General features: G+C 45.9%; 1 protein-coding gene across 1 annotated transcript; it reads left to right on the top strand.

The window, feature by feature from the left end:
• The first annotated feature begins 2,458 nt into the window (after positions 1–2,458).
• LOC135006995 (keratin, type II cytoskeletal 8) lies at positions 2,459–20,890 on the top strand. Its single transcript, XM_063952077.1, has 9 exons — positions 2,459–2,904; positions 8,383–8,591; positions 13,393–13,453; positions 13,545–13,640; positions 17,309–17,473; positions 18,495–18,620; positions 19,248–19,468; positions 19,892–19,947; positions 20,103–20,890. Exons 1-9 carry the CDS (start codon positions 2,539–2,541, stop codon positions 20,333–20,335), a joined length of 1,533 nt encoding a protein of 510 aa, XP_063808147.1. The 5' UTR covers positions 2,459–2,538; the 3' UTR covers positions 20,336–20,890.
• Positions 20,891–22,855: the final 1,965 nt, after the last annotated feature.

The following is a 22,855-nucleotide window of genomic DNA, read 5'->3' as shown; positions in this document are numbered from 1 at the left end:
AGACAAACAGCAGAGAGGGGATACGAAAAAAAAGTACCTGTAGTGCACTGGGGGGATACCCAGTTCTATTACCAGATAGGTTCAGGTATGATTACAGGTAATTTTTTAGTGTGCTGGGTGGCTACCAGGGGGGGAAGCACCCCCCTCTCTGTCTGCTGTTTGTCTGTGACCCCTTCCCCTTTTTAGCACCTGATATATAATTTATCTCCAGGAATGATAGATCAACTGCTACTGTTTGTCTGCATCCTATAGATTGTAAGCTTGCGAGCAGGGCCTTCCTACGTCTATGTCTGTCTGTTATTACCCAGTTTTGTTTATCATTGTGTCCAATTGCAAAGCGAAACGAAATCTGCTGCACTATACAAGAAACTGTTAATAAATAATGAGACCGCACTGCCCATATTCATATGCTTAGCTTCATAGCCATCATCATCTTCATCACGGAGCACTTACACCAGCCCTATACCTTGGTGAAAAAAAGATTAGTCCAAAAATTAGGCGTATTTGTACATATGCACAACTCTGCATAGCTCGCAATTCCATTGGTACGGTCGTAGCTACATTATGACTACATGTAGTATACACATTACCAGCTGCTCAGCCGCTACCGCTAGTGGAGATGCCACTCTGAAGCGTCTGTAGTGACTACAGATCATGCGCAATGGTAAAACATGCAAGATCTGTCAGCAGAGAGAAATGGGGACCTTGCCCATACATTAGAACGACCAGCATCCCATCCGATTGCTTATAAGATTTACCTTCAACTACCCCGGGGGCCCCTGGCTCACGATTTGGCGTTTAATGTGCATACGATGAAGCATACAATCTATCAGTCGATTGTGTGCCTCACAATAAGCAGTGATCACCTGGAAGGGAATGCCACTCAAAAATGATGCTGATCATATACAATGCATTGTATGTGCACAAAACAAGGTACGAGGGCCCTCATTCCGAGTTGTTCGCTCGTTCTTTTCCTTCGCATCGGTGCAATTTTCCGCTAACTGCGCATGCGCAATGTTCGCACTGCGGCTGCGCCAAGTAAATTTGCTAAGAAGTTTGGTATTTTACTCACGGCATTACGAGGTTTTTTCTTCGTTCTGGTGATCGTAGTGTGATTGACAGGAAGTGGGTGTTTCTGGGCGGAAACTGGGCGTTTTATGGGAGTGTGTGAAAAAACGCTGCCGTTTCTGGGAAAAACGCGGGAGTGGCTGGAGAAACAGGGGGAGTGTCTGGGCGAACGCTGGGTGTTTGTGACGTCAAACCAGGAACGACAAGCACTGAACTGATCGCACTGGAAGAGTAAGTCTGGAGCTACTCAGAAACTGCAAAGAAAAATCTTTTCGCAATATTGCGAATACTTCATTCGCAATTCTGCTAAGCTAAGATTCACTCCCAGAGGGCGGCGGCTTAGCGTGTGCACTGCTGCGAAAAGCGGCTAGCGAGCGAACAACTCGGAATGAGGGCCAATGTGCATACGATTACGACGGACAATATGGGCTGCACATATGATCTGAGGATGCGACATTCGAAGCACGGGGCCGCGCATTGCAATCATACGCAAAACACGTATGATGTGCACACAATGCATCATACTACGCTTCTAAATCGTACATTCGTATGCGATGTCGTGCTAGTGTATGGCCAGCATTAGTCTTGGATGCTACATGTTTGGAGCCCAATCAGAAGTTTGTTACTAAGAAGTTACAGAACACAAAGCATAATTTGATGGTTTGTACAGAGGAAGTGCATGGTACTGTAGGTGGCGCATATATGCCCAGTGTAGAGGGTCACTCCAGTGCACATAAAGTGAAGCATGGGGGTATAAGCACAGGAATAGGCACATCAAGTAAACTTATTAAACAATATAGAATAATAAAATGATCCAATGCAAATGCTTATCCTTACTCTAGAGACCTGTTGTACTATGAATAGTCCAAGACAAACATTGCTCCAGTAAGACAGCAGCCAGATACCATATGCTGAAATACTGTAGAACAGTTAAACGTCCACTCGTTATAGCCCAATAAAATAATAATGATGTGATCTAGGCCGCACAATTAATGCTCATTGCAATAAAGTACTATGAATGTGCTAACAATTGCCGCTCCCAGCTCTCCCTGCCTTCTCTCTCATACTCAGACGGGACAGTCTCATCCTGCATTGCACTGAGCTGTTATTATTTGGGGTTGGGCAGGGGGCGCATTCCTTGGCAGAGCAGCACTCCCCTCCTCTCCCTCATTGCACTAATTATTAACTCTGAAGGCGCTGCAGAAAGCCGCCGCCGCCGGAGACTCTGCCCCTCCCGGCCGCAGGTGCCCCCCCTAGTGTCGGACAGAGGCAACGTGCTGCTGGCTGCAGGTGGCAGTCCCGCCTCTCAGTGCCCAGCCACTCAGGTGCGTGGTGACTGCTGCCCCCCCTGCCCCTTCCCTTAGCATATAAAGGGAGCCGCTCCCTGTCCCGACCGCCCAGTCTGTCCTGCGCTCGTACAGTTCTCCTATTCATCCTCTTACTCCCAGTGCTCCGCCCGCAGCCGCCACCATGTCCATCAAGATGAGCAAAGTCACTTACCGCACCACTAGCTCCGCGGCCCCGCGCTCCGGCGGCTTCAGCAGCTACTCTTACAGCGGAGCCCCGGGTGTCAGCAGAGCCAGCTCCGCGTCCTTCAGCCTGGGCTCCAGCTATGGTGGAAGCGGTGGCTCCAGGTTCGGCAGTGGCTACAGGACCGGCTATGGTGGGCTGGGGTCAGCAGGTGTGGGCTCTGCAGGGATCACCTCCGTCAGCGTCAACCAGAGTCTGCTGGCCCCCCTGAACCTGGAGATCGACCCCAACATCCAGCAAGTCCGCACGCAGGAGAAGGAGCAGATCAAGACCCTCAATAACAAGTTCGCTACTTTCATTGACAAGGTGAGTCTTCAGCAAGTGGCAGGTACCCTCTCACCCCCTGGCACACACCCTATCAGGAATTGGCATGTACCCTCTTAACCCCTGACACACCCTATCAGCAAGTTGCAGGTACCCTCGTAACCCCTGGCACACACCCTAACAGCAACTGGCAGGTACTCTCTTACCCCCTGGCACACACCCTATCGGCAACTGGCAGGTACCCACTTACCCCCACACCCTATCAGCACCAGGCAGGTACACTCTTAGCCAATGGCACACACCCTATAACCCCCAGGGATATAATTCTGTACCAACCAACACCCACACTGCTTTTACCTTCCAGTGTTATACCTGCACAGCCGTTCCTAAGATATCCTACGTCCCCCATGTCCCCATCATTCCTAATTCAGTACCTCTTATGGAACCTCAGCAGTCAGCAGAATGTTAAACTGTTTCCATATGCTTTATCATTCATAATTTCCAAACTTTATAGTGAATCAGTGTAAGCTGTTCTGGATAAAATACTTTCCAGAGCCACAGACACACCCCTTCCACTCCTGGGCCACATTCCAGACTTCCTGGTGGCCATTGACCTCCCCACCAGACAGCATTAGACTCCCACCTCTCTCCAAGGAATCTTTTTAATCTGGCTGCCTGAGAAGTCTGCCTGCCAAAGCAATGGGCTGAATTTCAGCCCCCACTGGCAGTAAAAGGGTTAATGTACCATGAAACGCTTGTTTACTTTACTTATTAATACTAATAATACTCTTATTGCAGTGCAGTTGTTTGTCGCTGTACTTTATTTCTTACTTGTCATGAATATTTTATTGTTATAACATGGTAAATAATCTCCATTGGTGACCTGTGCGGGAGACAGGGTAACAGCTGCTTTACCTGCTGCTGGCTTTTAGTAACTTGCACAATGAGAAGCTGTACTGTACTTGTCAGTATTATAATGTAGCCATTTGCAAAGTTTCAGTTCTTTCTGAAATATCTAGAAATAATAAAATGTTTTGTTTAAAACACAGTACAGGGCTGTAGTGCATGTAACTTTATACAAGCCATGGCTGTTATACTGTTGTGACAAATTATTATATACTGTACATTAATATTCTGTTTTACATATGGCAAGTCATTCATCAGCACTGTATAATCAGGTAACATACCATAACTGTAATACACACCTGCTGTAAATTCATTTATCATACCACCTCCAGATATTTATTTCAGTTTTAAATCTCCGTACATTCTCTGATTATCCATTCCACCCACAAGATAATTAATTCATCACAGACTGACTGTCCCGGACAGGCAGGATCTGCCAGTCTAACCACTCCTTGCTCCAGGTCTCACTTACAATGTTAATACATTGCTAACTGTTTTTTTTCATGGTAATCACAGGTTAATTTCTGTATCATCACCATTGGTTTATAAAGAACCAAACAAGTGCTGTAGTACTATAGAGCAAATCAAGATTACACATTTAACAGGGTTACTTACTACTGTTCATGTTGGGGTCAGTTTAGCAGAGCAACCCCTACCCCTTCCTAATCCCTGTGTTAATAATAGTAATAATTATAGTCTGGTTGCATTGAAACACAGACCCCTCTATTTGTATAAGAATCAGACCCCAGATCCGATGGAGTAACCCATATAAAATACCTTTCTGCGGTTCCTCGCATTCTATTGACGCGCTGTACAGGCCATTGACAGGATCCTGCACTCTGATTGGCAGATAGTTCCAGTCTTTCACCAATCAGAGTGTGGAGCTCCTCCACTACTCTGTTAAAGGGGCAGCACCATTAACCAATAATTCTGCGCAGTCATACTCAGTAACTATGTGGCCGAATACTGCTCGGCTGCACGTGACGGAAAAGCAAGCAGAGGTTTTGATTGTATTTAAAATTGAAATGAAGCCACTGGGCAGAGTCCTCTTTCGGTCTATTCTGGATACATGTATGCTGTGTTCCCCTCTTTGTTATATCTGTGAACCAGACTTTACTGATTGTTTTCACTGCAGGCCTGTAGATGTTCTTGATATTTTAGGTATGAGACTAAAGGGTTAAAGTATGAAAACAAATGCATGTTAACACTATTCAGCCATTACACATAATCTTCCATAATTTATTTGCATTAACCGCTAACCGCTAACGTTTTAATATGTCATACATAATTTTCTCTGTCATATGGTTTCTTATGTTGATATAGGATTTGTACCATGGCAGAACTAATACTAAATTGAGTCTGGCAGCTGCCACATAATCCTTTGTTACTACACCCAGCTATCAGATCTTATCTGACTCTCGTGGACTCTCTCCCTATCTGTTCTAGAAGGGAGGGGCACGTCGGGTGAATACTTACCTGTAGACATTACCTTATAGGGCAATGAAAGCTGCCTGCACCTTTGCTTTGCCCAGCTCATTATCATGTGCACACAGAGTAGTCTGTCACAAAGTACACAAACCCATTCCAGAGCGAAATGTCACAAGTCAAACAAACCTGGCACTATGCCTTGCGGCTCCTACTTCAATATGATCATCTTTTGCATTTATAAAAGTCACAGGAGTAAAATGCAGTGACAATAGTGAACACATAAAGTACTGATGGTGCTACTTAAATACTGTAAAGGGGGGTACTCACGGGAGAGATGTGTGCTGAGCGATCTTAACACAGACCGCTCAGCACACATCTCTCACCCCGCTCAGCACAGCGCGATGTGCTGAGCGAGGGGGAAAGCCGACGGGGGGCCGCTCACTTCACACAACGGTGAAGTGAGCGACCCGCTAGATTGAGCCTGCATGCAGCTCAATCTAGCACCGGCGATAGCGATGCGCGGGACCGCGCATCGCTATCGCTGGAGGGCATACACACGGCAGATCCGTGCTTAAAATCTAAGCAATCTAGCAAGATTGCGTAAGGGCCCTACACACTGGCCGACCCGCCGCCGAGCTGCCCGACGGCGGATACGGGCCGACGAGCGACCCGGCGGCGGGGGGGGCAGTGACGGGGGGAGTGAAGTTTCTTCACTCCCCCCGTCACGCGGCTGCATTGAAGTGCAGGCAAATATGGACGAGATCGTCCATATTGGCCTGCATGCACAGCCGACGGGAGACCAGCGATGAACGAGCGCGGGGCCGCGCATCGTTCATCGCTGGAGTCTCCACACTGAAAGATATGAACGAGTTCTCGTTCATATCTTTCAAAAAATCGGCCAGTGTGTAGGGCCTATTAGATTTTAAGCACGGATCTCTCCGTGTGTACCCCCCTTTAAACAGAAAACACAAGTTGCATTGCACGATAAGACCAATAAAACAAATATGTGTAAAAGTTTCCATACCTGACAGAACATGAGACATCTGTACATTGTATTATCATTTGCTAATTGTGCAGCAGGGTGAAAGCTATTGTTCTCTGTTATCAGCTGTATCAGGCTGGCTGCAATGCCTTTTAATCGGGTTTCGGGACAGATAGTCTTGTGTATGTAGAAAGATAACTCAATCACAATCACACGTTTATCTTAAAGTGTATTGTGTGCGTGCGAATATTCATTGTACCTCTTTTATGTAGTTTGGGGTTAATGGTCCTTTAAGAACAGAACTGTGCATGTATTTCTGTGAATAAATGTCTTTCTCACAGAACAATCCATTGTTTATATTATGATTCTGCCAGGAAAGTCAGGGACACCTCATAATTACACCCTGGGCTGCCATCACTTACTCCATTGCCAGTGCTACCACTGAAAGCTAGAGCATTGAGAGATACAGAAGTACATCCATGTCTGTGAGTGATGTGCCCAAAAGATACTGCCTGGCAATGCCAATAAGGATTTCTAGCATATTCCATGATTATCTGACCACTAGGTGGGGCACTTTTCTGCTGCAGCTATGGAATAATATTTTTTTTGCTTTGACACTACAAGGAACATTTGTAGAACAATAAAGTGAATAAAAACAGGTGCTAATTTCCCTTTAATACAACAGGTTATTAATACAAAATAGGTTATTCTTCTTTGTGTTCCGCAAACCAGCTCAGAGATTACCTTAGTGCCAGTACGATACTGGGCACTGAAATCCAGTATGACAGGGCATTTAGTGGCTGTATATACAGCCTGTGATTAACAGCATCTATTGTTACGATTGTATAAAATTCTATTTAACCTGAAACTAGGTTTGGTACAGCCCACAAAAGGGTTTCTGCATACAATTCTTTACATGTAAAACTACGGTTTGTGTAACAGTGGAATTATTTAAGTCCCTAAACAAAGTCCTCTACTAATGCACTAATGTGAGATAATTGGGGTGGTTGTAAATGCAAACCCCCTCCAGTATGGTACATAACTCTGACTCCCCACTTTACAGGTGCATAACTCTGACTCCCCACTTTACAGGTGCATAACTCTGACTCCCCACTTTACAAAATTAACGGATCATACATGAAATAGGGGTCTATTTACTTGCCTTGGACAGTGATAAAGTGCAGAGAGATAAAGTACCAGTCAATCAGCTACTAACTGCTATGTTACAATCTGTGTTTGAAAAATTACAGTTAAGAGCTGGTTGGTTGGTACTTTATCTTTCTCCAAGGCTTAGTACATAGGGGTCTATTCATGAAGCAGGGAAGAATGGAGAAACGGACAAGTGGAGAAGTTACCCATGGCAACCAATCAGCATCTCCCTTATATTTTATAGAATGTACTTGATAAAGGCTTCCTTCAAAGCTGATTGGTACTTAAGTCGACACTGTCTAGGTCAACCACTATTGGTTGACAGTAAGTAGGTCGACATGGTTTCTAGGGCGACATGACAAAAGGCCGACATGAGTTTTTCAATCTTCTTCCCATTTTTTGAACTTTTTCATACTTTACGATCCACGTGGACTACAATTGGGAACGGTAACCTGCCCAAAACATGGCAAGCCACGCAAGGGGACACGGTGCACTAATTGGGGTTCCCAGTCATGCTACGAAGAAAACGACACCAACATTTTTTTTAAAACTCATGTCAACCTTTTTTCATGTCGACCTAAAGTCCCTGTCGACCTAGGAACCATGTTGACCTACTTACTATCAACCAATAGTGGTCAACCTAGACACTGTCGACCTAAGTCTATTCTATCTAACATACCACACCCTCTTTTCACTGCTTCATGAATACACCATAGTCCCCAAATTCCTTTAAGGTTTGGCTGTTTTATGTCAGCACTGAAATTACATATTTATGGGAATGAATGGTAAATGAGGTCAGATAGTGGCTGTATCTGACAATGTACACGGACCATGCTGATGGTGTCTTGTAAGAGGATGTTGGCAAAATACTGGATATTTCAGATTTGGCCATACAAGTGATCTTACTGGTGTGGCCAGATTTGGAGTATTGGAAATTAGCTCATGTTCTTAGTAGCTTTAATCTTGAGTATATGTCTCCATAACGAAGTAAGCTGAGATAATATGGAAATATTATAGCATCTGTTAATGTAAGCACTTCTTATCCCCTATTGTAGGTACGTTTCTTGGAACAACAGAACAAGATGTTGGAAACCAAGTGGAACCTCCTCCAGAACCAGAAGACCACTCGCAGCAACATGGATGGCATGTTTGAGGCATACATCCAGAACTTGCGTCGGCAGCTGGACACTCTGGGTCAAGAGAAAATGCGCCTGGAATCAGAGCTGGGAAACATGCAGGGTCTGGTAGAGGACTTCAAAAACAAGTGAGTCCACGCCAGGTTTACTTCATATTTACAGGTTAACTATTTACTGTGAAGGCAGCCATTTTGTAGCTACATCTGCTATGTGCATGCTGACTGATCATGGATTTCCACTCACGTGTAACTTCTTCCACTTCCTTATTCCTTAGATCAGGGTTGGGGAACCTTTTTTCTACCGAGGGCCATTTGGATATTTATAAAATCCTTCGGGGGCCATACAAAAATTCTCAACTTCAAAAATTACCCTGCCCCCCAGTAGGTCTGCCCCTTAGAGGTACTGTGTGTGCGCGCCGGAGGCACGCACGCGCCAAAAAAAATGGGTGTGGCCAGTTAAAATGGGACGTGCTACACATATGCCCCCAATAGTGCGGTGCCAGATCCACATAGTAAAAGACCAGCTACACCCCAGCCACAGCATGTTTAACTTGCTTCCTTCAGGCAGGCGTTACAGGGCTGTCCCCGCCAGATCCACCAGAAGCCTCAAGTTTCTTTCCCCAAGCTGTCCGCCTGCTGAACTCCTGAACATTGACTGACTAGACGTACATGTAACTAACTTGTGTCCCTACGGTATACCTATCTGTGTAACTTTACTTGCCTCCCCCCGCCCCCACACACACACCTGCTTACCTGTTACCTACTTGGCTGTTGTATAGCAAACCGAAGACAAATTCCTAGTATACGTAAGTATACCTGGCCAATAAAGCTGATTCTGATTCTGATAAAGCTGTTTCTGACAATTGCCCCCACAGTGCCAGGTATACAAATGCCCCCCACAGTGCCAGGTATACAGATGCCCCCCACAGTGCCAGGTATACAGATGCCCCCCACAGTGCCAGGTATACAGATGCCCCCCACAGTGCCAGGTATACAGATGCCCCCCACAGTGCCAGGTATACAGATGCCCCCCACAGTGCCAGGTATACAGATGCCCCTCACAGTGCCAGGTATACAAATGCCCCTCACAGTGCCAGGTATACAAATGCCCCCCACAGTGCCAGGTATACAGATGTCCCCACAGTGCCAGGTATACAAATGCCCTCCACAGTGCCAGGTATACAAATGCCCCCCACAGTGCCAGGTATACAAATGCCCCCCACAGTGCCAGGTATACAGATGCCCCCCACAGTGCCAGGTATACAGATGCCCCCCACAGTGCCAGGTATACAGATGCCCCCCACAGTGCCAGGTATACAGATGCCCCCCACAGTGCCAGGTATACAGATGCCCCCCACAGTGCCAGGTATACAGATGCCCCCCACAGTGCCAGGTGTACAAATGCCCCCCACAGTGCCAGGTATACAAATGCCCCTCACAGTGCCAGGTATACAGATGCCCTCCCCTCTCCCCTCCGTGCTCCTTTCGGCGGGACACGGAGGAGAGCGCGGATATGTTGGGCGGCGGCGTGTAGGACTTGAAACCAGCCGCCGGTTCGAGAGCCAATCAGAGCTCGCGGACCGGCAGCCGCGGCTCCTGATTGGCTGCCGGTCCGCGAGCTCTGATTGGCTCACGGACCGGCGGCTGGTTTGAAGTACTACACGCCGCCGCTCCCACCTGACAGCCGCGCTCTCCTCCCTGCTCTGACAGCTGAGACACGCTGCCGCCGGACTGAGCGGCAGCGTGTCTCACTGGCACAAGCTGGTGGGCCGGACCAGGCCCGCGGGCCGGAGGTTCCCCACCCCTGCCTTTGATATTACTATGAAACTTTCATTATCTACCTACTGGATGGCTCTCTATACTTCTTGTATTTTAATGCACTGTAGCTAGGACCCCAAACAGCAGATATTTTCCAGGTCATCCAGCAGCTGCACAGGTGTATTCATAAATTACTGATATATGTTCAAAGCTGCAAATGTGAAGCTAATTATTTCACTTGCAATTCTGTGAGAAGAACTGGAAAACCAGAACTGTTTGGGGTCTAAGGACCTAGTTTGAGAACCTATGCTCTAAGGCAGAGTTTTCTTAACTCTGCCACTACAGACTAGGGCCCTCATTCCGAGTTGTTCGCTCGCAAGGCGAATGTAGCAGAGTTACACACGCTAAGCCGCCGCCTACTGGGAGTGAATCTTAGCTTCTTAAAATTGCGACCGACGTACGCGCAATATTGCGATTACAAACGAGTTAGCAGTTTCTGAGTAGCTTCAGACTTACTCTGCCTGTGCGATCAGTTCAGTGCTTTTCGTTCCTGGCTGACGTCATAAACACACCCAGCGTTCGCCCAGGCACTCCCACCGTTTCTCCGGCCACTCCTGCGTTTTTTCCGGAAACGGTAGCGTTTCCAGCCACACGCCCCTAAAACGCCGTGCATCCGCCCAGTAACACCCATTTCCTGTCAATCACAATGCGAACGTCGGAGCGATGAAAATGCCGTGAGTAAACTTACTTTCATCATAGTAAAGTTACTTGGCGCAGTCGCAGTGCGAACATTGCGCATGCGCACTAAGAGAATTCTCACTGCGATGCGATGAAAATCTCCGAGCGAACAACTCGGAATGAGGGCCTAGGTTTTAAGGATATCCATGCTTAATTCCAGATGGTCAAATCAAATTCACTGAGGTTTTAAGTCAGCCTTGCTCAAGCATGTATATCCTTAAAACTTGGGCTGTAATGGCAGAGTTTGGGAATCTCTGCTCTAAGGTGATTATATTCTAAAGCAGTGTTTCCCAACTTCGGTCCTAAAGGCACTCTAACAGTTCAGGTTTAAGGCTAACCATGCTAGAGCACTAGTGACTTAGGGCCTAATTCAGCATGTCGCAGCTGATGGCGTGTGAAGTATGCGCAGAAGCCGCGCTGCGCGTGCGCACAATCATGTGCGAACGCCTCTGGCTGACAGGCAGAGGTGTTTGCAGGGTGGGAGGGGGCATCACAGTGGCATTTAAGGGGTGCGGCGGTGGCGTTGGGGGTCGCAGTCCAGACAACGCAGGCGTGTTTGGACTGTTTACGGGGCAGGAAAGTTACATGCAGCCGCTGCGAACTGAAACATGGCGGCTAGCTGCCTGCCTTCGCAGCTAGGCTTCGTAGGCAGAAGGCTACTTTAAACATGAGAAAGCATTGTCGGCCTGCAATGCTTTGCATGTGTGTGGGGGGGTCTGGATTCGGCATGCAGGGCGGACTTGCCCTGTGCTGGGCATCCCGCCCGCATGTCATAGTACTGGATCATAGATATGCAATTTTTTTGCACAACTAGGATCCATGCTGAATTAGGCCCTTAATTAGTACCTGTTATTTTGATTTAACCATCGTGGATATCACTAAAACATGGACTGTTGGTGTGCCTTGAGGACTGAGGTTGGGAAACACTGTTCTAAGGAATGGTGAAAAAATTCTGTAGTTGGGGAAAAAAGGCCTCATGATGCAGGGCTGCCCTACACAGCATGTTTTTGACAGTACTTCAAGGGTGGAATTCCCAGTAGATGATACTGCTTTTCACAGGGTATCCGGACTCTAGGTCGACACCCATTGGTCGACTGTGGATAGGTTGACACTAGAAATAGGTTGACACGGCCATTAGGTCGACATCAACAAGGTCAACACGAAAAAAGGTAGACATGAGTTTTTCACGTTTATTTTTTTTGTGTGGACTTTTTCATACTTTACGATCCACGTGGACTACGATTGGGAACGGTAACCTGTGCCGAGCGAAGCGAGCCATCCAAGGGGACGCGGTGCACTAATTGGTATTCCCGGTCACTTGACGGAGAAAATGACACCCAAAAAACATAAAATACTCATCTCGACCTTTTTTCATGTTGACCTTGTTGATGTTGCCCTAATGGCCATGTCGACCTATTTCTTGTGTTGACCTACCCACTGTTGACCTTGAGTCCCATACCCGTTTCACAGATAAGAGGAGACATTCATATAAGGCATGAACAAGGTTCTACTGTGATTTAAAAAATGTTATTGTAGAAATGTCATTAGTAATTAGTTTTGCAACAGCTTATCTCATTATGGGCATTTTACTTAAGAGACTGGGAATGACATCATACTTCTGTATCTCCATTTACGGTGATGCGTTTGAGTAGGGCGTAGAGGGTACTAAGGGTAATTGCATATGCCTCTTATAAATGTATGCTTAGTGTTGAGTATAATGTAGAATTGACAGTATAAATCACTAATGATGAGAGTTTGTCTGTATTATAAGGAACCAGAGACAAAGGGCTAAATGTAATAGCCTGCGAGAAGCAGGAATTGCGGCATTTCCTGCAGGTCTGGCTGGATTTTTAAAGCGGCAATCATTTACATGGCATAACCAGGTTGGTTTTGCCTTATAAATGATTGCCACTTTAAAATTTTGGTCAGATTAGCACAATATCCTGCTTCTCACAGGTTATTACATTTAGCCCAAACAGTCTGCAAGTTGCGCTCTGCATATAGGGTCTGTTTATAGTTTACACTTTATGTTTTATTATTTATCAGTGGGTGGCCACAATCACAACACCACTTTGATTTTTTTCCCCTGGGGGCCAATTTGTCTAAAATTTGCCCTAAGTATATAACTTCTTAATATTACCAAATCCTCCTGTCTGCATTTGCGCATATTGTGCTTGGAACTAACAAGTCAATAAGACCAGGCAACTCTTGACGAAATTAGAAAAGTTATATCACCATAAATGGACATTAAGAAGCTGGTGTAGAGAGCAGCATATCTGGAAACCTCATATTAGAGAAAGTTCTGCCAACTTTTATGCAGCGGAACATTTTCATCTTAAAGTGAGAGCTTCCCTTTCTCTTCCCCTGTACTCTGCCTACAGTACTTATACTTTATGTCACTCTACAGATTCTAAAGCTTTCATGTTTTCTGTAGATACGAAGATGAAATCAACAGGCGGACTGAAATGGAGAATGAATTTGTTCTGCTTAAGAAGGTGGGAACTTTTCTTCACTTGTTTTTTTTTTTTTGTATTGACCATAAAAGTATATGTGCCATCATACTAACACTGGGCACTTTGTCTGTAGGATGTGGATGAGGCATACATGAACAAGGTGCAGCTGGAGGCAAAACTGGAGGGACTGACAGATGAAATTAACTTCCTTCGCCATCTTTATGAGGAGGTAAGCAATAGTTGTCCGATAAATAATACACAATTTAAAAAGAGGCAAATTATGCACTGATGTGTTTGTATGTTTTCCTGTAGAGTTTACCATTTAGCTTTTTGGCATATTTCCCTTGTCTGTAAATTTTCTCTATCAACCTACAGATGGAGCCATGATCATCTTGGCTTCTATCCTGCGCCTAGGCACACCATGGTTTATTAGCCTGGCTCAGTTAATACTATTAAAGGCCAAGATAAAGATGGCTCTATCTGTACCTATCTAGTAAAAAAAGAACGCAATGAGTAGCATTGGTATCAGGATCCCGGCACTTGGGATGCCGGCTGTCAAAATTCCGAAAGCAGCATCCCGATGATTAAAATACAGACACTGGGTATTTTAGTCGGCTAACCCTGATGCCTAATCCTCCTAACCCATCTTTCCCGCAGCCTAAACCTAACCCTTCCTCCCCCCCTACAGCCTAACCTTAACCTTCCCCAGTGGTGCCTAACCTTAACCACATTACCCCCAAAGCCTAAACCTAACCCTTCCTCCCCCACAGGCCAACTCTCCCCGGGGATGCCTAACCTCTCTCCCTGCAGCCTAACCCTATTCCCCCTTCCCCCGCAGCTTAACCACAACCCCCCCAGACAGCCTAAACCTTTCCCCACCCTCTGTGGCTTACCTCTCGATTGGGCCATGGAATCATTGTTTGGGATCCCGGCACTGGGATAGTGAGGAATGCTGGGTAGTGTTGGGATTCCGGCGTCTGTAATTCGACTGCCAGGATCCTGACCGAATCCCAATGAGAAGTGTAATGAGAGTTTTAAATTATTCCCTAGAGACAATGGGGTATATGCAATTGCGGTCGAATTCCCGAAAATGTCGAAAAACGGGACATTTTCACCAAAAAAAAATAATTCGACAATGCAATTCAGTACTTTTCGTCAAAAAAACGGAGTTTCCAAATTCGACTTTTTGAAATTCGACATTTGTCAAATTCGACATTTCTGCAATGGTACAAATGCGGCAATTCGACAAAAGTATATTCGATTGAAGATTGTAAATTCGACAACAGTGCTTTTAGACAGTAAATTCGTCATTTTCAATCCGCCACACTTTGCTGGCGGAATCTAATAAAAAAAATTTAAAACATGTTTTTTTTATTGGTAATAGCATATCTATTTATATTAGAAGGGATTAGGTACATGGTTTTTCTATTTTAGGAGGCACAAGTATTATTAATATATTTAAAAAAAATAAAAATGTGTGTGTATATTATATATATATATATATATATATATATATATATATATATATATATATATATATATATATATATATATATATATATATATATATATATAATTTTTTTTAATGGAATGGGGTAAAAAAATGAAAAAAAAAAAAAAATGTGTGGGGTCCCCCTCCAAAGCATAACCAGCCTTGGGCTCTTCGAGCCGGTCCTGGTTGTAAAAATCCGGGGTAAAAACTGACAGGGGATCCCCCGTATTTTTAAAACCAGCACCGGGCTCTGCGCCTGGTGCAAAAAATACTGGGGACAAAAAGCGTAGGGGTCCCCCGTATTTTTTACACCAGCACCGGGCTCCACTAGCTGGACAGATAATGCCACAGCCGGCGGTCACTTTTATACAGCGCCCTGCGGCCGTGGCATTAAATACCCAACTAGTCACCCCTGGCCGGGGTACCCTGGAGGAGTGGGGACCCCTTCAATCAAGGGGTCCCCCCCCCAGCCACCCAAGGGCCAGGGGTGAAGCCCGAGGCTGTGCCCCCCCATCCAAGGGCTGCGGATGGGGGGCTGATAGCCTTTTGAAAAATTAAAGAATATTGTTTTTTCCAGTAGTACTACAAGTCCCAGCAAGCCTCCCCCGCAAGCTGGTACTTGGAGAACCACAAGTACCAGCATGCGGGAGAAAAGCGGGCCCGCTGGTACCTGTAGTTCTACTGGGAAAAAAATACCCAAATAAAAACAGGACACGCACACCGTGAGAGTAAAACTTTATTTCACACCTGCCGACACACATACTTACCTATGTTGACACTCCGACACTGGCCACGACCCCCTCGTCAGTGAAGAATCCGGGGTACCTGCAAAAAAAATTATACTCGCCAAAAACCAGAGTCCGGATCTTTTTTTATAATCCACGTACTTGTCAAAATAAAAAAACGAACACCCGGACCGAATGCAGAGACCCCCCGGGACTCCTGTCACAGAAGGTCCCTTCAGCCAATCAGGAAGCGACACTTCGTGTGACCTCACCGCTGACCGCAAAGTTCCCACCATTGAAAGTAATGGAGGGGGCTGTGCAATGCGCGTCTGAGTTCAGACGCGCAGAGCCAATCAGGTGAGTGCCACGAAGTGGCGCTTCCTGATTGGCTGAAGGGACCTTTCTGTGACAGGAGTCACGGGGGGTCTCTGCCTTTCAGTCCGCCTGGTTCGGGTTAATGCTGTTTGTTTTTTTGCCAAGTACGTGGATTATAATAAAAGACCAGGACACTGGATCAGGTGAGTATAATTTTATTCACAGGTACCCCGGATCGTCGGCGGGTCAACATAGGTAAGTATGTATGTGTCGGCATGTATGAAATAAACTTTTACTTTCACGGTGTGTCTCCTGTTTTTATTTGGGTATTTTTTTTCCAGTAGAACTACAGGTACCAGCGGGCCCGTTTTTCCACCCGCATGCTGGTACTTGTGGTTCTCCAAGTACCAGCTTGCGGGGGAGGCTTGCTGGGAATTGTAGTTCTTCTGGAAAAAACAATATTCTTTCATTTTACTCAAGGCTATCAGCCCCCCATCCGCAGCCCTTGGATGGGGGGGACAGCCTCGGGCTTCACCCCTGGCCCTTGGGTGGCTGGGGGGGGGGGGCCCTTGATTGAAGGGGTCCCCACTCCTCCAGGGTACCCCGGCCAGGGGTGACTAGTTGGGTATTTAATGCCACGGCCGCAGGGCGCTGTATAAAAGTGACCCCCGGCTGTGGCATTATCTGTCCAGCTAGGGGAGCCCGGTGCTGGTACAAAAAATACGGGGGACCCCTACGCTTTTTGTCCCCCGTATTTTTTGCACCAGCACCAGGCGCAGAGCCCGGTGCTGGTTTTAAAAATACGGGGGATCCCCTGTCAGTTTCCCCCCCGAATTTTTAGAACCAGGACCGGCTCGAAGAGCCCGAGGCTGGTTATGCTTAGGAGGGGGGACCCCACACAAAATTTTTTCGGGTTTTTACCTGTTTTTTAAACATTTTTAAAACTAATCAAAATCCGTCAAATCGGCCGTTTTTCGACAGCGGGACTGTCTAATCCGTTTTTTATTGAATGTGTTGAATTCCGGCACCCACCTGCCGGAATTCGACGGTCGAATTGTGTTGAATTAAAAAACGGGCGAAAAATTGCCGCGATTCGCCGACAATTGCATATACCCCAATATGTACATAAGTAACTCTTATTATGGAAAATGCTTCTTGGAAAGTGCATTTAAATTTCAGCTTCAGGCAGGACTTTATCCTGTAAACTGTAAATTGCTTTTCCTAAAAGTTACTTGCAATCTGACACTAGGAAATAATGAGTTTCTAAAATATATTGAATGGTTTCAGTATGTAATGTAAGTGTTCAGTAGTCATGGTTTTCCAACCATATTTATGTTCTCTCTCATTATGTCTTGGTCTATACAGGAGCTCCGTGAGCTGCAATCTCAGATCTCAGACACTTCCGTTGTGTTATCTATGGACAACAACCGAAACCTTGATCTGGATGGCATCATTGCTGAAGTCAAGGCTCAGTATGAAGATATTGCCAACAAGAGCAGAGTTGAAGTAGAGAGCATGTACCAAATGAAGGTGAGTTTGAGGTGCAAATGTGATGTGTTCACAAAACCAATGATGTATATAGCTATGGCAAGGTACCATTTAGGTAGAATATTCCAAAAACCCATAGGATGACTTACAGATACAGGGGGAGATGTACGATGCTTGTACAGTTGTAAAGTGGAGAGATAAAATACCAACCAATCCGCTCCTAACTGCGTGTCACAGGCTGTGTTTGAAACATGACAGTTAAGAGCTGATTGATTGGTAGTTGTCTTAAGCTTGTGTACTCCAGCTGATGTTATCATTAGATGTATTGGCTATTGTAGCCTATGGGCTCTTTTCTGAAGTATCAGCGGAGAGGGGACTCTTCTGAAACTCGGAAGTGACTACTGTACATTGCTTGGACAGCTCTATATTGGAAGAGCTGTCCAGGCCAGAAGATGTGATACGTTACAGCTCAGGGGGCGGGATGTACTAATGTACATCGCCGCCCTGCGCCACGATGCTGATCGCATATGTACTAACATATGCGATCAGCATTGCGGAGGACAGCTCTTCCGATAAGAGCTGACCTCCGCGATGCGCAGCGGCAGCCTGACTTCTGGGATTCGGCCCGGGAGTCAGTCTACACATGCGCGGGGTGACGGGGGCGGCCGCAGGGCATGCTGGGAGGGATCCGATCGGATCCCTCACACAGCGCCGCGGAGAGAAGCCAATAGGCTTCTATGGACTGTTGCCAGCTAAAGCTGGCGTACCCCGCCGCGGCGCTGACCTGCCGGCCGGGTGTTAGTACATCAGGAAAATGCGGTAAACAGGGAGTTTACCGCATTTTCCGCTTAGTACATCCGGCTCAGTGGGAGACAAATTATACATCTCCTCCTAAGTGAGTAATATGGGACATGGCAGTGTTATGAGGAGGCAAATGGAACAAAATAGGAAGACACAGACAGATTATATGATGGTGGAAGCAGCAGAGTAGTAATGTCAAATGCACTGCTATATAAATACTAGCTAATGCATTAAACTGGTTTGTTTTATTTTGAATTTACAGTACCAGGAACTTCAGGCTTCCGCTGGGCGCCATGGTGATGACCTCAAAAGCACCAAAACTGAGATCAGTGAGCTGAACCGATACATCACGCGGCTGCAGTCTGAGATTGATGCTCTGAAAGCACAGGTAGGTACTACGACACTACGATGAGTACAAACTGTCCACCAGCATCCATAGGCTGGACAAGCTGTGCATGATCAATATTTATACATTAGTTCATGACAGAGAATATTTTTTTCATATCAGTCCATGCCTCTGGATCCTACTGTACAGTCTATAGTCTCTACCTCACAGACACACTCTAGGGTTCATTTTTTGTGAGGCGAATTATACTACCAGTATAGGTTTTTTGGAGGAAAGCGGAGCACATGGAGGAACAAACATACAAACACTCGGGGAACATACAAAGTCTAAACAGATAATGCACTAGTGGGATCAAATCAATGACCACAATGCTGTAAGACAACAATGGTAATCACTGTGCCACTGTGTGGCCCATCAAGAGCAGCAGACTTTGTAACACTTAAAATTTTACTAAACACCTTCCAAATGTATTAAATGTTATTTATATTGCACACACATTATGCAGCGATTTACAGAGAATATGTATACTACTGATATTTCTTGTTGTAGGGTTATTATAGGCTTTAACAGGAGGCTTTTGTTTCAACTCTTGTTTTAAGAGGATTTTGAAAGAACATGAATGGCTGTATATGGGGACTGTCTATGTAATTTTCTTATCAATTGTTGCAGCGTGCAAACCTTGAAGCACAGATCGCAGAAGCGGAAGAACGTGGGGAATTAGCATTGAAAGATGCCAGGTCCAAATTGGCAGATCTGGAGGCAGCTCTACAGAAGGCCAAGCAGGACATGGCGCGTCAGCTCAGAGAATACCAGGAACTGATGAATGTCAAATTGGCTCTGGATATTGAGATCGCCACCTACAGGAAACTGTTGGAAGGAGAGGAAAGCAGGTAAGGGATTGTGACACATATAAATATATATATATATATAATGAATAAAGTATTGCAGTGATGCAGTTCTGTATTACAACATAGGAGCCCTGTATGTTTAGGCTATGGGTAGGGGTGTTTCTAGAGAGGAGGTGGCCTGTGTGCAGGCTCCCGTCTGGGCCCCCTCTGTAGCCGGCATCGCTGTATTTTTGGGCATGCGCAGATCACCGGGAAAATGGAGCTGCATCGATTTTCCCAGTTTTCCTACTGCGCATGCGCGAAACACCGGGAAAATGGCGCCGCACAATTTCCCAGTTATTCTGCTGCGCTGCTACTGCGCCGCTGGACTCTGGAGGGTAAGTATTAAAAATAATGGGTGCACCCATTATAAATAAGCAAGCGGTTAGGTATGTACCTTATAGTAATCTTGTGTTTGTTTTTCAGGCTGGAATCAGGCATCCAGAACGTTAGCATTCAGACCAAGACAACTGGTTACTCAGGTAATTTTTTTATTTAAATTGAGAAAGTGACCTAGAACACAGCCTTGTGTCTGTAGCTTCACGTCGGAGGTTTCTTAGTGAGACTGCACTATTGCTTTTTATCAGAATTTTAAAGACCTTTTCATTGATCTCATATTTTTACCTCTTTGCTGCAGGAGTTAGCAGCAACTACAGCGGTGGACTGTCAAGCGGATTTAGTGGCGGATACGGTAGTGGATTTGGCAGCGGATTGAGCAGTGGATACGGTGGCGGATACAATGTCTACTCCAGCAACGTAAGCTCCTCCCCCCTGGAAACTTCCAGAACCAAACGCAGCGTTGTAGTGAAGACAGTTGAGACCAAAGACGGAAGAGTGCTGTCCGAGTCCTCAGATGTGTTCACAAAGTAATGAGCGTCTTCTCTGCTGATGCACAGCGCTGTCCCACAGCCAGGATTCTTTTACGGATGAGCCTCCAAGGCAGAAATCAGGACTATTGGGGTAGATGACTAAAATCTTTTCCAAAATTTACCTTGGACATTTTTGTAAACCTGGAACAAGCTGCCTAGCTTGTGCCTCTAACATGGCACCTGCGCTAGTGACAGTAAACGGTGCTATCCCAAATCATAGAATAATATTGTTTACCTGTTTCTGAAAGTGAGGTGATGGAAGGAACTGACCCTGTAACACTGCGGTACCCATGACCCCAGCATCTTGTACTGATTCCCTCCCAGCAGGCTCAACTTAAGGCAGGCTTGGCTTTCTGTGGGCTCAGCTGTGCTGTCTCCACCTCCTTTCTCTCTTTGCTTTCTGTGCAATTCTCACAACAAACATCGCAAATCAGAGCTAAGTAAAACCTCTTGCAATGTGCCTTATCACCCATCTCGCTGGGTGGATACTGGAAGTGCTCGTCTTGTCTTTCAGCTTCCATAAATCTACTAATAAACAGTTATTTGTTTAAGAAAAGGGAACCTGTCTGTTTTGTTTCAATGCATTGCTGATACATTGCTCTGTACATGAAATTATTGATATATAGTGGGAGATGTATGAAACCTTGGAGTTGGTACTTTGGGGTCCATGTACAAGCCTTGGAGAGAGATTAAGTACCAGCCAACCAGTACCTAGCTGCCATTTTTCAAGCACAACCTGTAATATGGCAGTTAGCTAATTGGCTGGTACTTTATCTTTCCCCACTTTAACTCTCTCCAGTGCTTAGTAAATAGGCCCCTCTATCGCTCAACTTTTACTGTAGCTCTAAAAGGCAGCCTTGAAAGTTTTCCACTTTCCTCCTCTCAGCCGATCCCTGATACCATAAAGAAGGCAACCACTTAACTTGTCATATGGGGCACTGCCGGTGTCGGCTTCTGCTTCTTTTCCAAATGCAAATGAGAAGTAAAGGGTCGAAGAGGAGACATCCACAGCAGCTTTACCCAAGGGAAGCATAAGGGAGAGACTCCAGTTAAGAGTAGTTGTCCTACAAAATATTGGGTGTAATGCCTAATTTGAAGAGAAGCTAAATCTGACAGACAAGAATCACTAGTGGATGTGGTCAAGGAGCGGCCATTAATGTACGCTGTGGGAGAGAGTCATTAGAGCTGAGGAGAAGGGAGGGTGAGGGAATCACCCATGCCAGACTGTAGGTGCCATACAGGTTGGTGAAAGAGGGGGAGAGTCTCCATGTACAATAGCCTCCAGCAGCCAATGAAGGGAGGTCACTGTTGGGACAGCTGAGTGAGATGTAGAGAAGAGTTAATGGTAAAAACATGGGCCCTCATTCCGAGTTGTTCGCTCGGTAATTTTCTTCGCATCGCAGCGATTTTCCGCTAATTGCGCATGCGCAATGTTCGCACTGCGCCAAGTAAATTTGCTAAGAAGTTTGGTATTTTACTCACGGCATTACGAGGTTTTTTCTTCGTTCTGGTGATCGGAGTGATTGACAGGAAGTGGGTGTTTCTGGGCGGAAACTGGACGTTTTATGGGAGTGTGTGAAAAAACGCTGCAGTTTCTGGGAAAAACGCGGGAGTGGCTGAAGAAACGGGGGAGTGTCTGGGCGAACGCTGGGTGTGTTTGTGATGTCAAACCAGGAACGACAAGCACTGAACTGATCGCACTGGAAGAGTAAGTCTCGAGCTACTCAGAAACTGCACAGAAAAATCTTTTCGCAATATTGCGAATACTTCGTTCGCAATTCTGCTAAGCTAAGATACACTCCCAGAGGGCGGCGGCTTAGCGTGTGTACTGCTGCGAAAAGCGGCTAGCGAGCGAACAACTCGGAATGAGGGCTATGAGTGTTTGTTTCTTTGCAATTTCTACCTAGACCAGTGCAGGAGGAGTGAGGAGATAATTATTTACTCACTGCAACCTAAGCCATGTGCTGGAGTGGAAGTATAGGAGTGAGGATAATGTTCAAATGGTTGTAATTAAGCAGTAGTTTGATGTCCAACTTATTCCAACAACTCTTGGTGCTGCACAGCATTAATCACATACATGTACCAACACTACATCTTGTGACTTTAAGCCTAATTCAGGGTTGATCGCAATAGCAAAATCTTTCTCTAATGGGCAAAACCAGGTGCACTGCAGGTGGGGCAGATGTAACATGTGCAGAGTTAGATTTGGGTGGGGTGTGTTCATACTGAAATCTAAATTGTGTAAAAATAAATCAGCCAGTACTTACCTAGGCTGACCATATTATCCCTTTAACCTGGGACACTCCTGAATTACACAGGTTCTGTGGCTGGCTGACTACAAGCCTGCATTTCACCTGGTTTTAAGCAGCCACAGAACCTGTGTAATTCAGGAGTGTCCCAGGTTAAAGGGATAATATGGTCAGCCTAATTTACCCTGCACAGAAACAATAGAACCCATCCAAATCTAACTCTCTGCACATGTTACATCTGCCCCACCTGCAGTGCACATGGTTTTGCCCAT

This window comes from Pseudophryne corroboree, chromosome 2 (assembly GCF_028390025.1).
Source record: "Pseudophryne corroboree isolate aPseCor3 chromosome 2, aPseCor3.hap2, whole genome shotgun sequence".
Classification (NCBI taxonomy): Eukaryota; Metazoa; Chordata; class Amphibia; order Anura; family Myobatrachidae; genus Pseudophryne; species Pseudophryne corroboree.
This window is presented reverse-complemented; position numbering and strand designations above follow the sequence as displayed.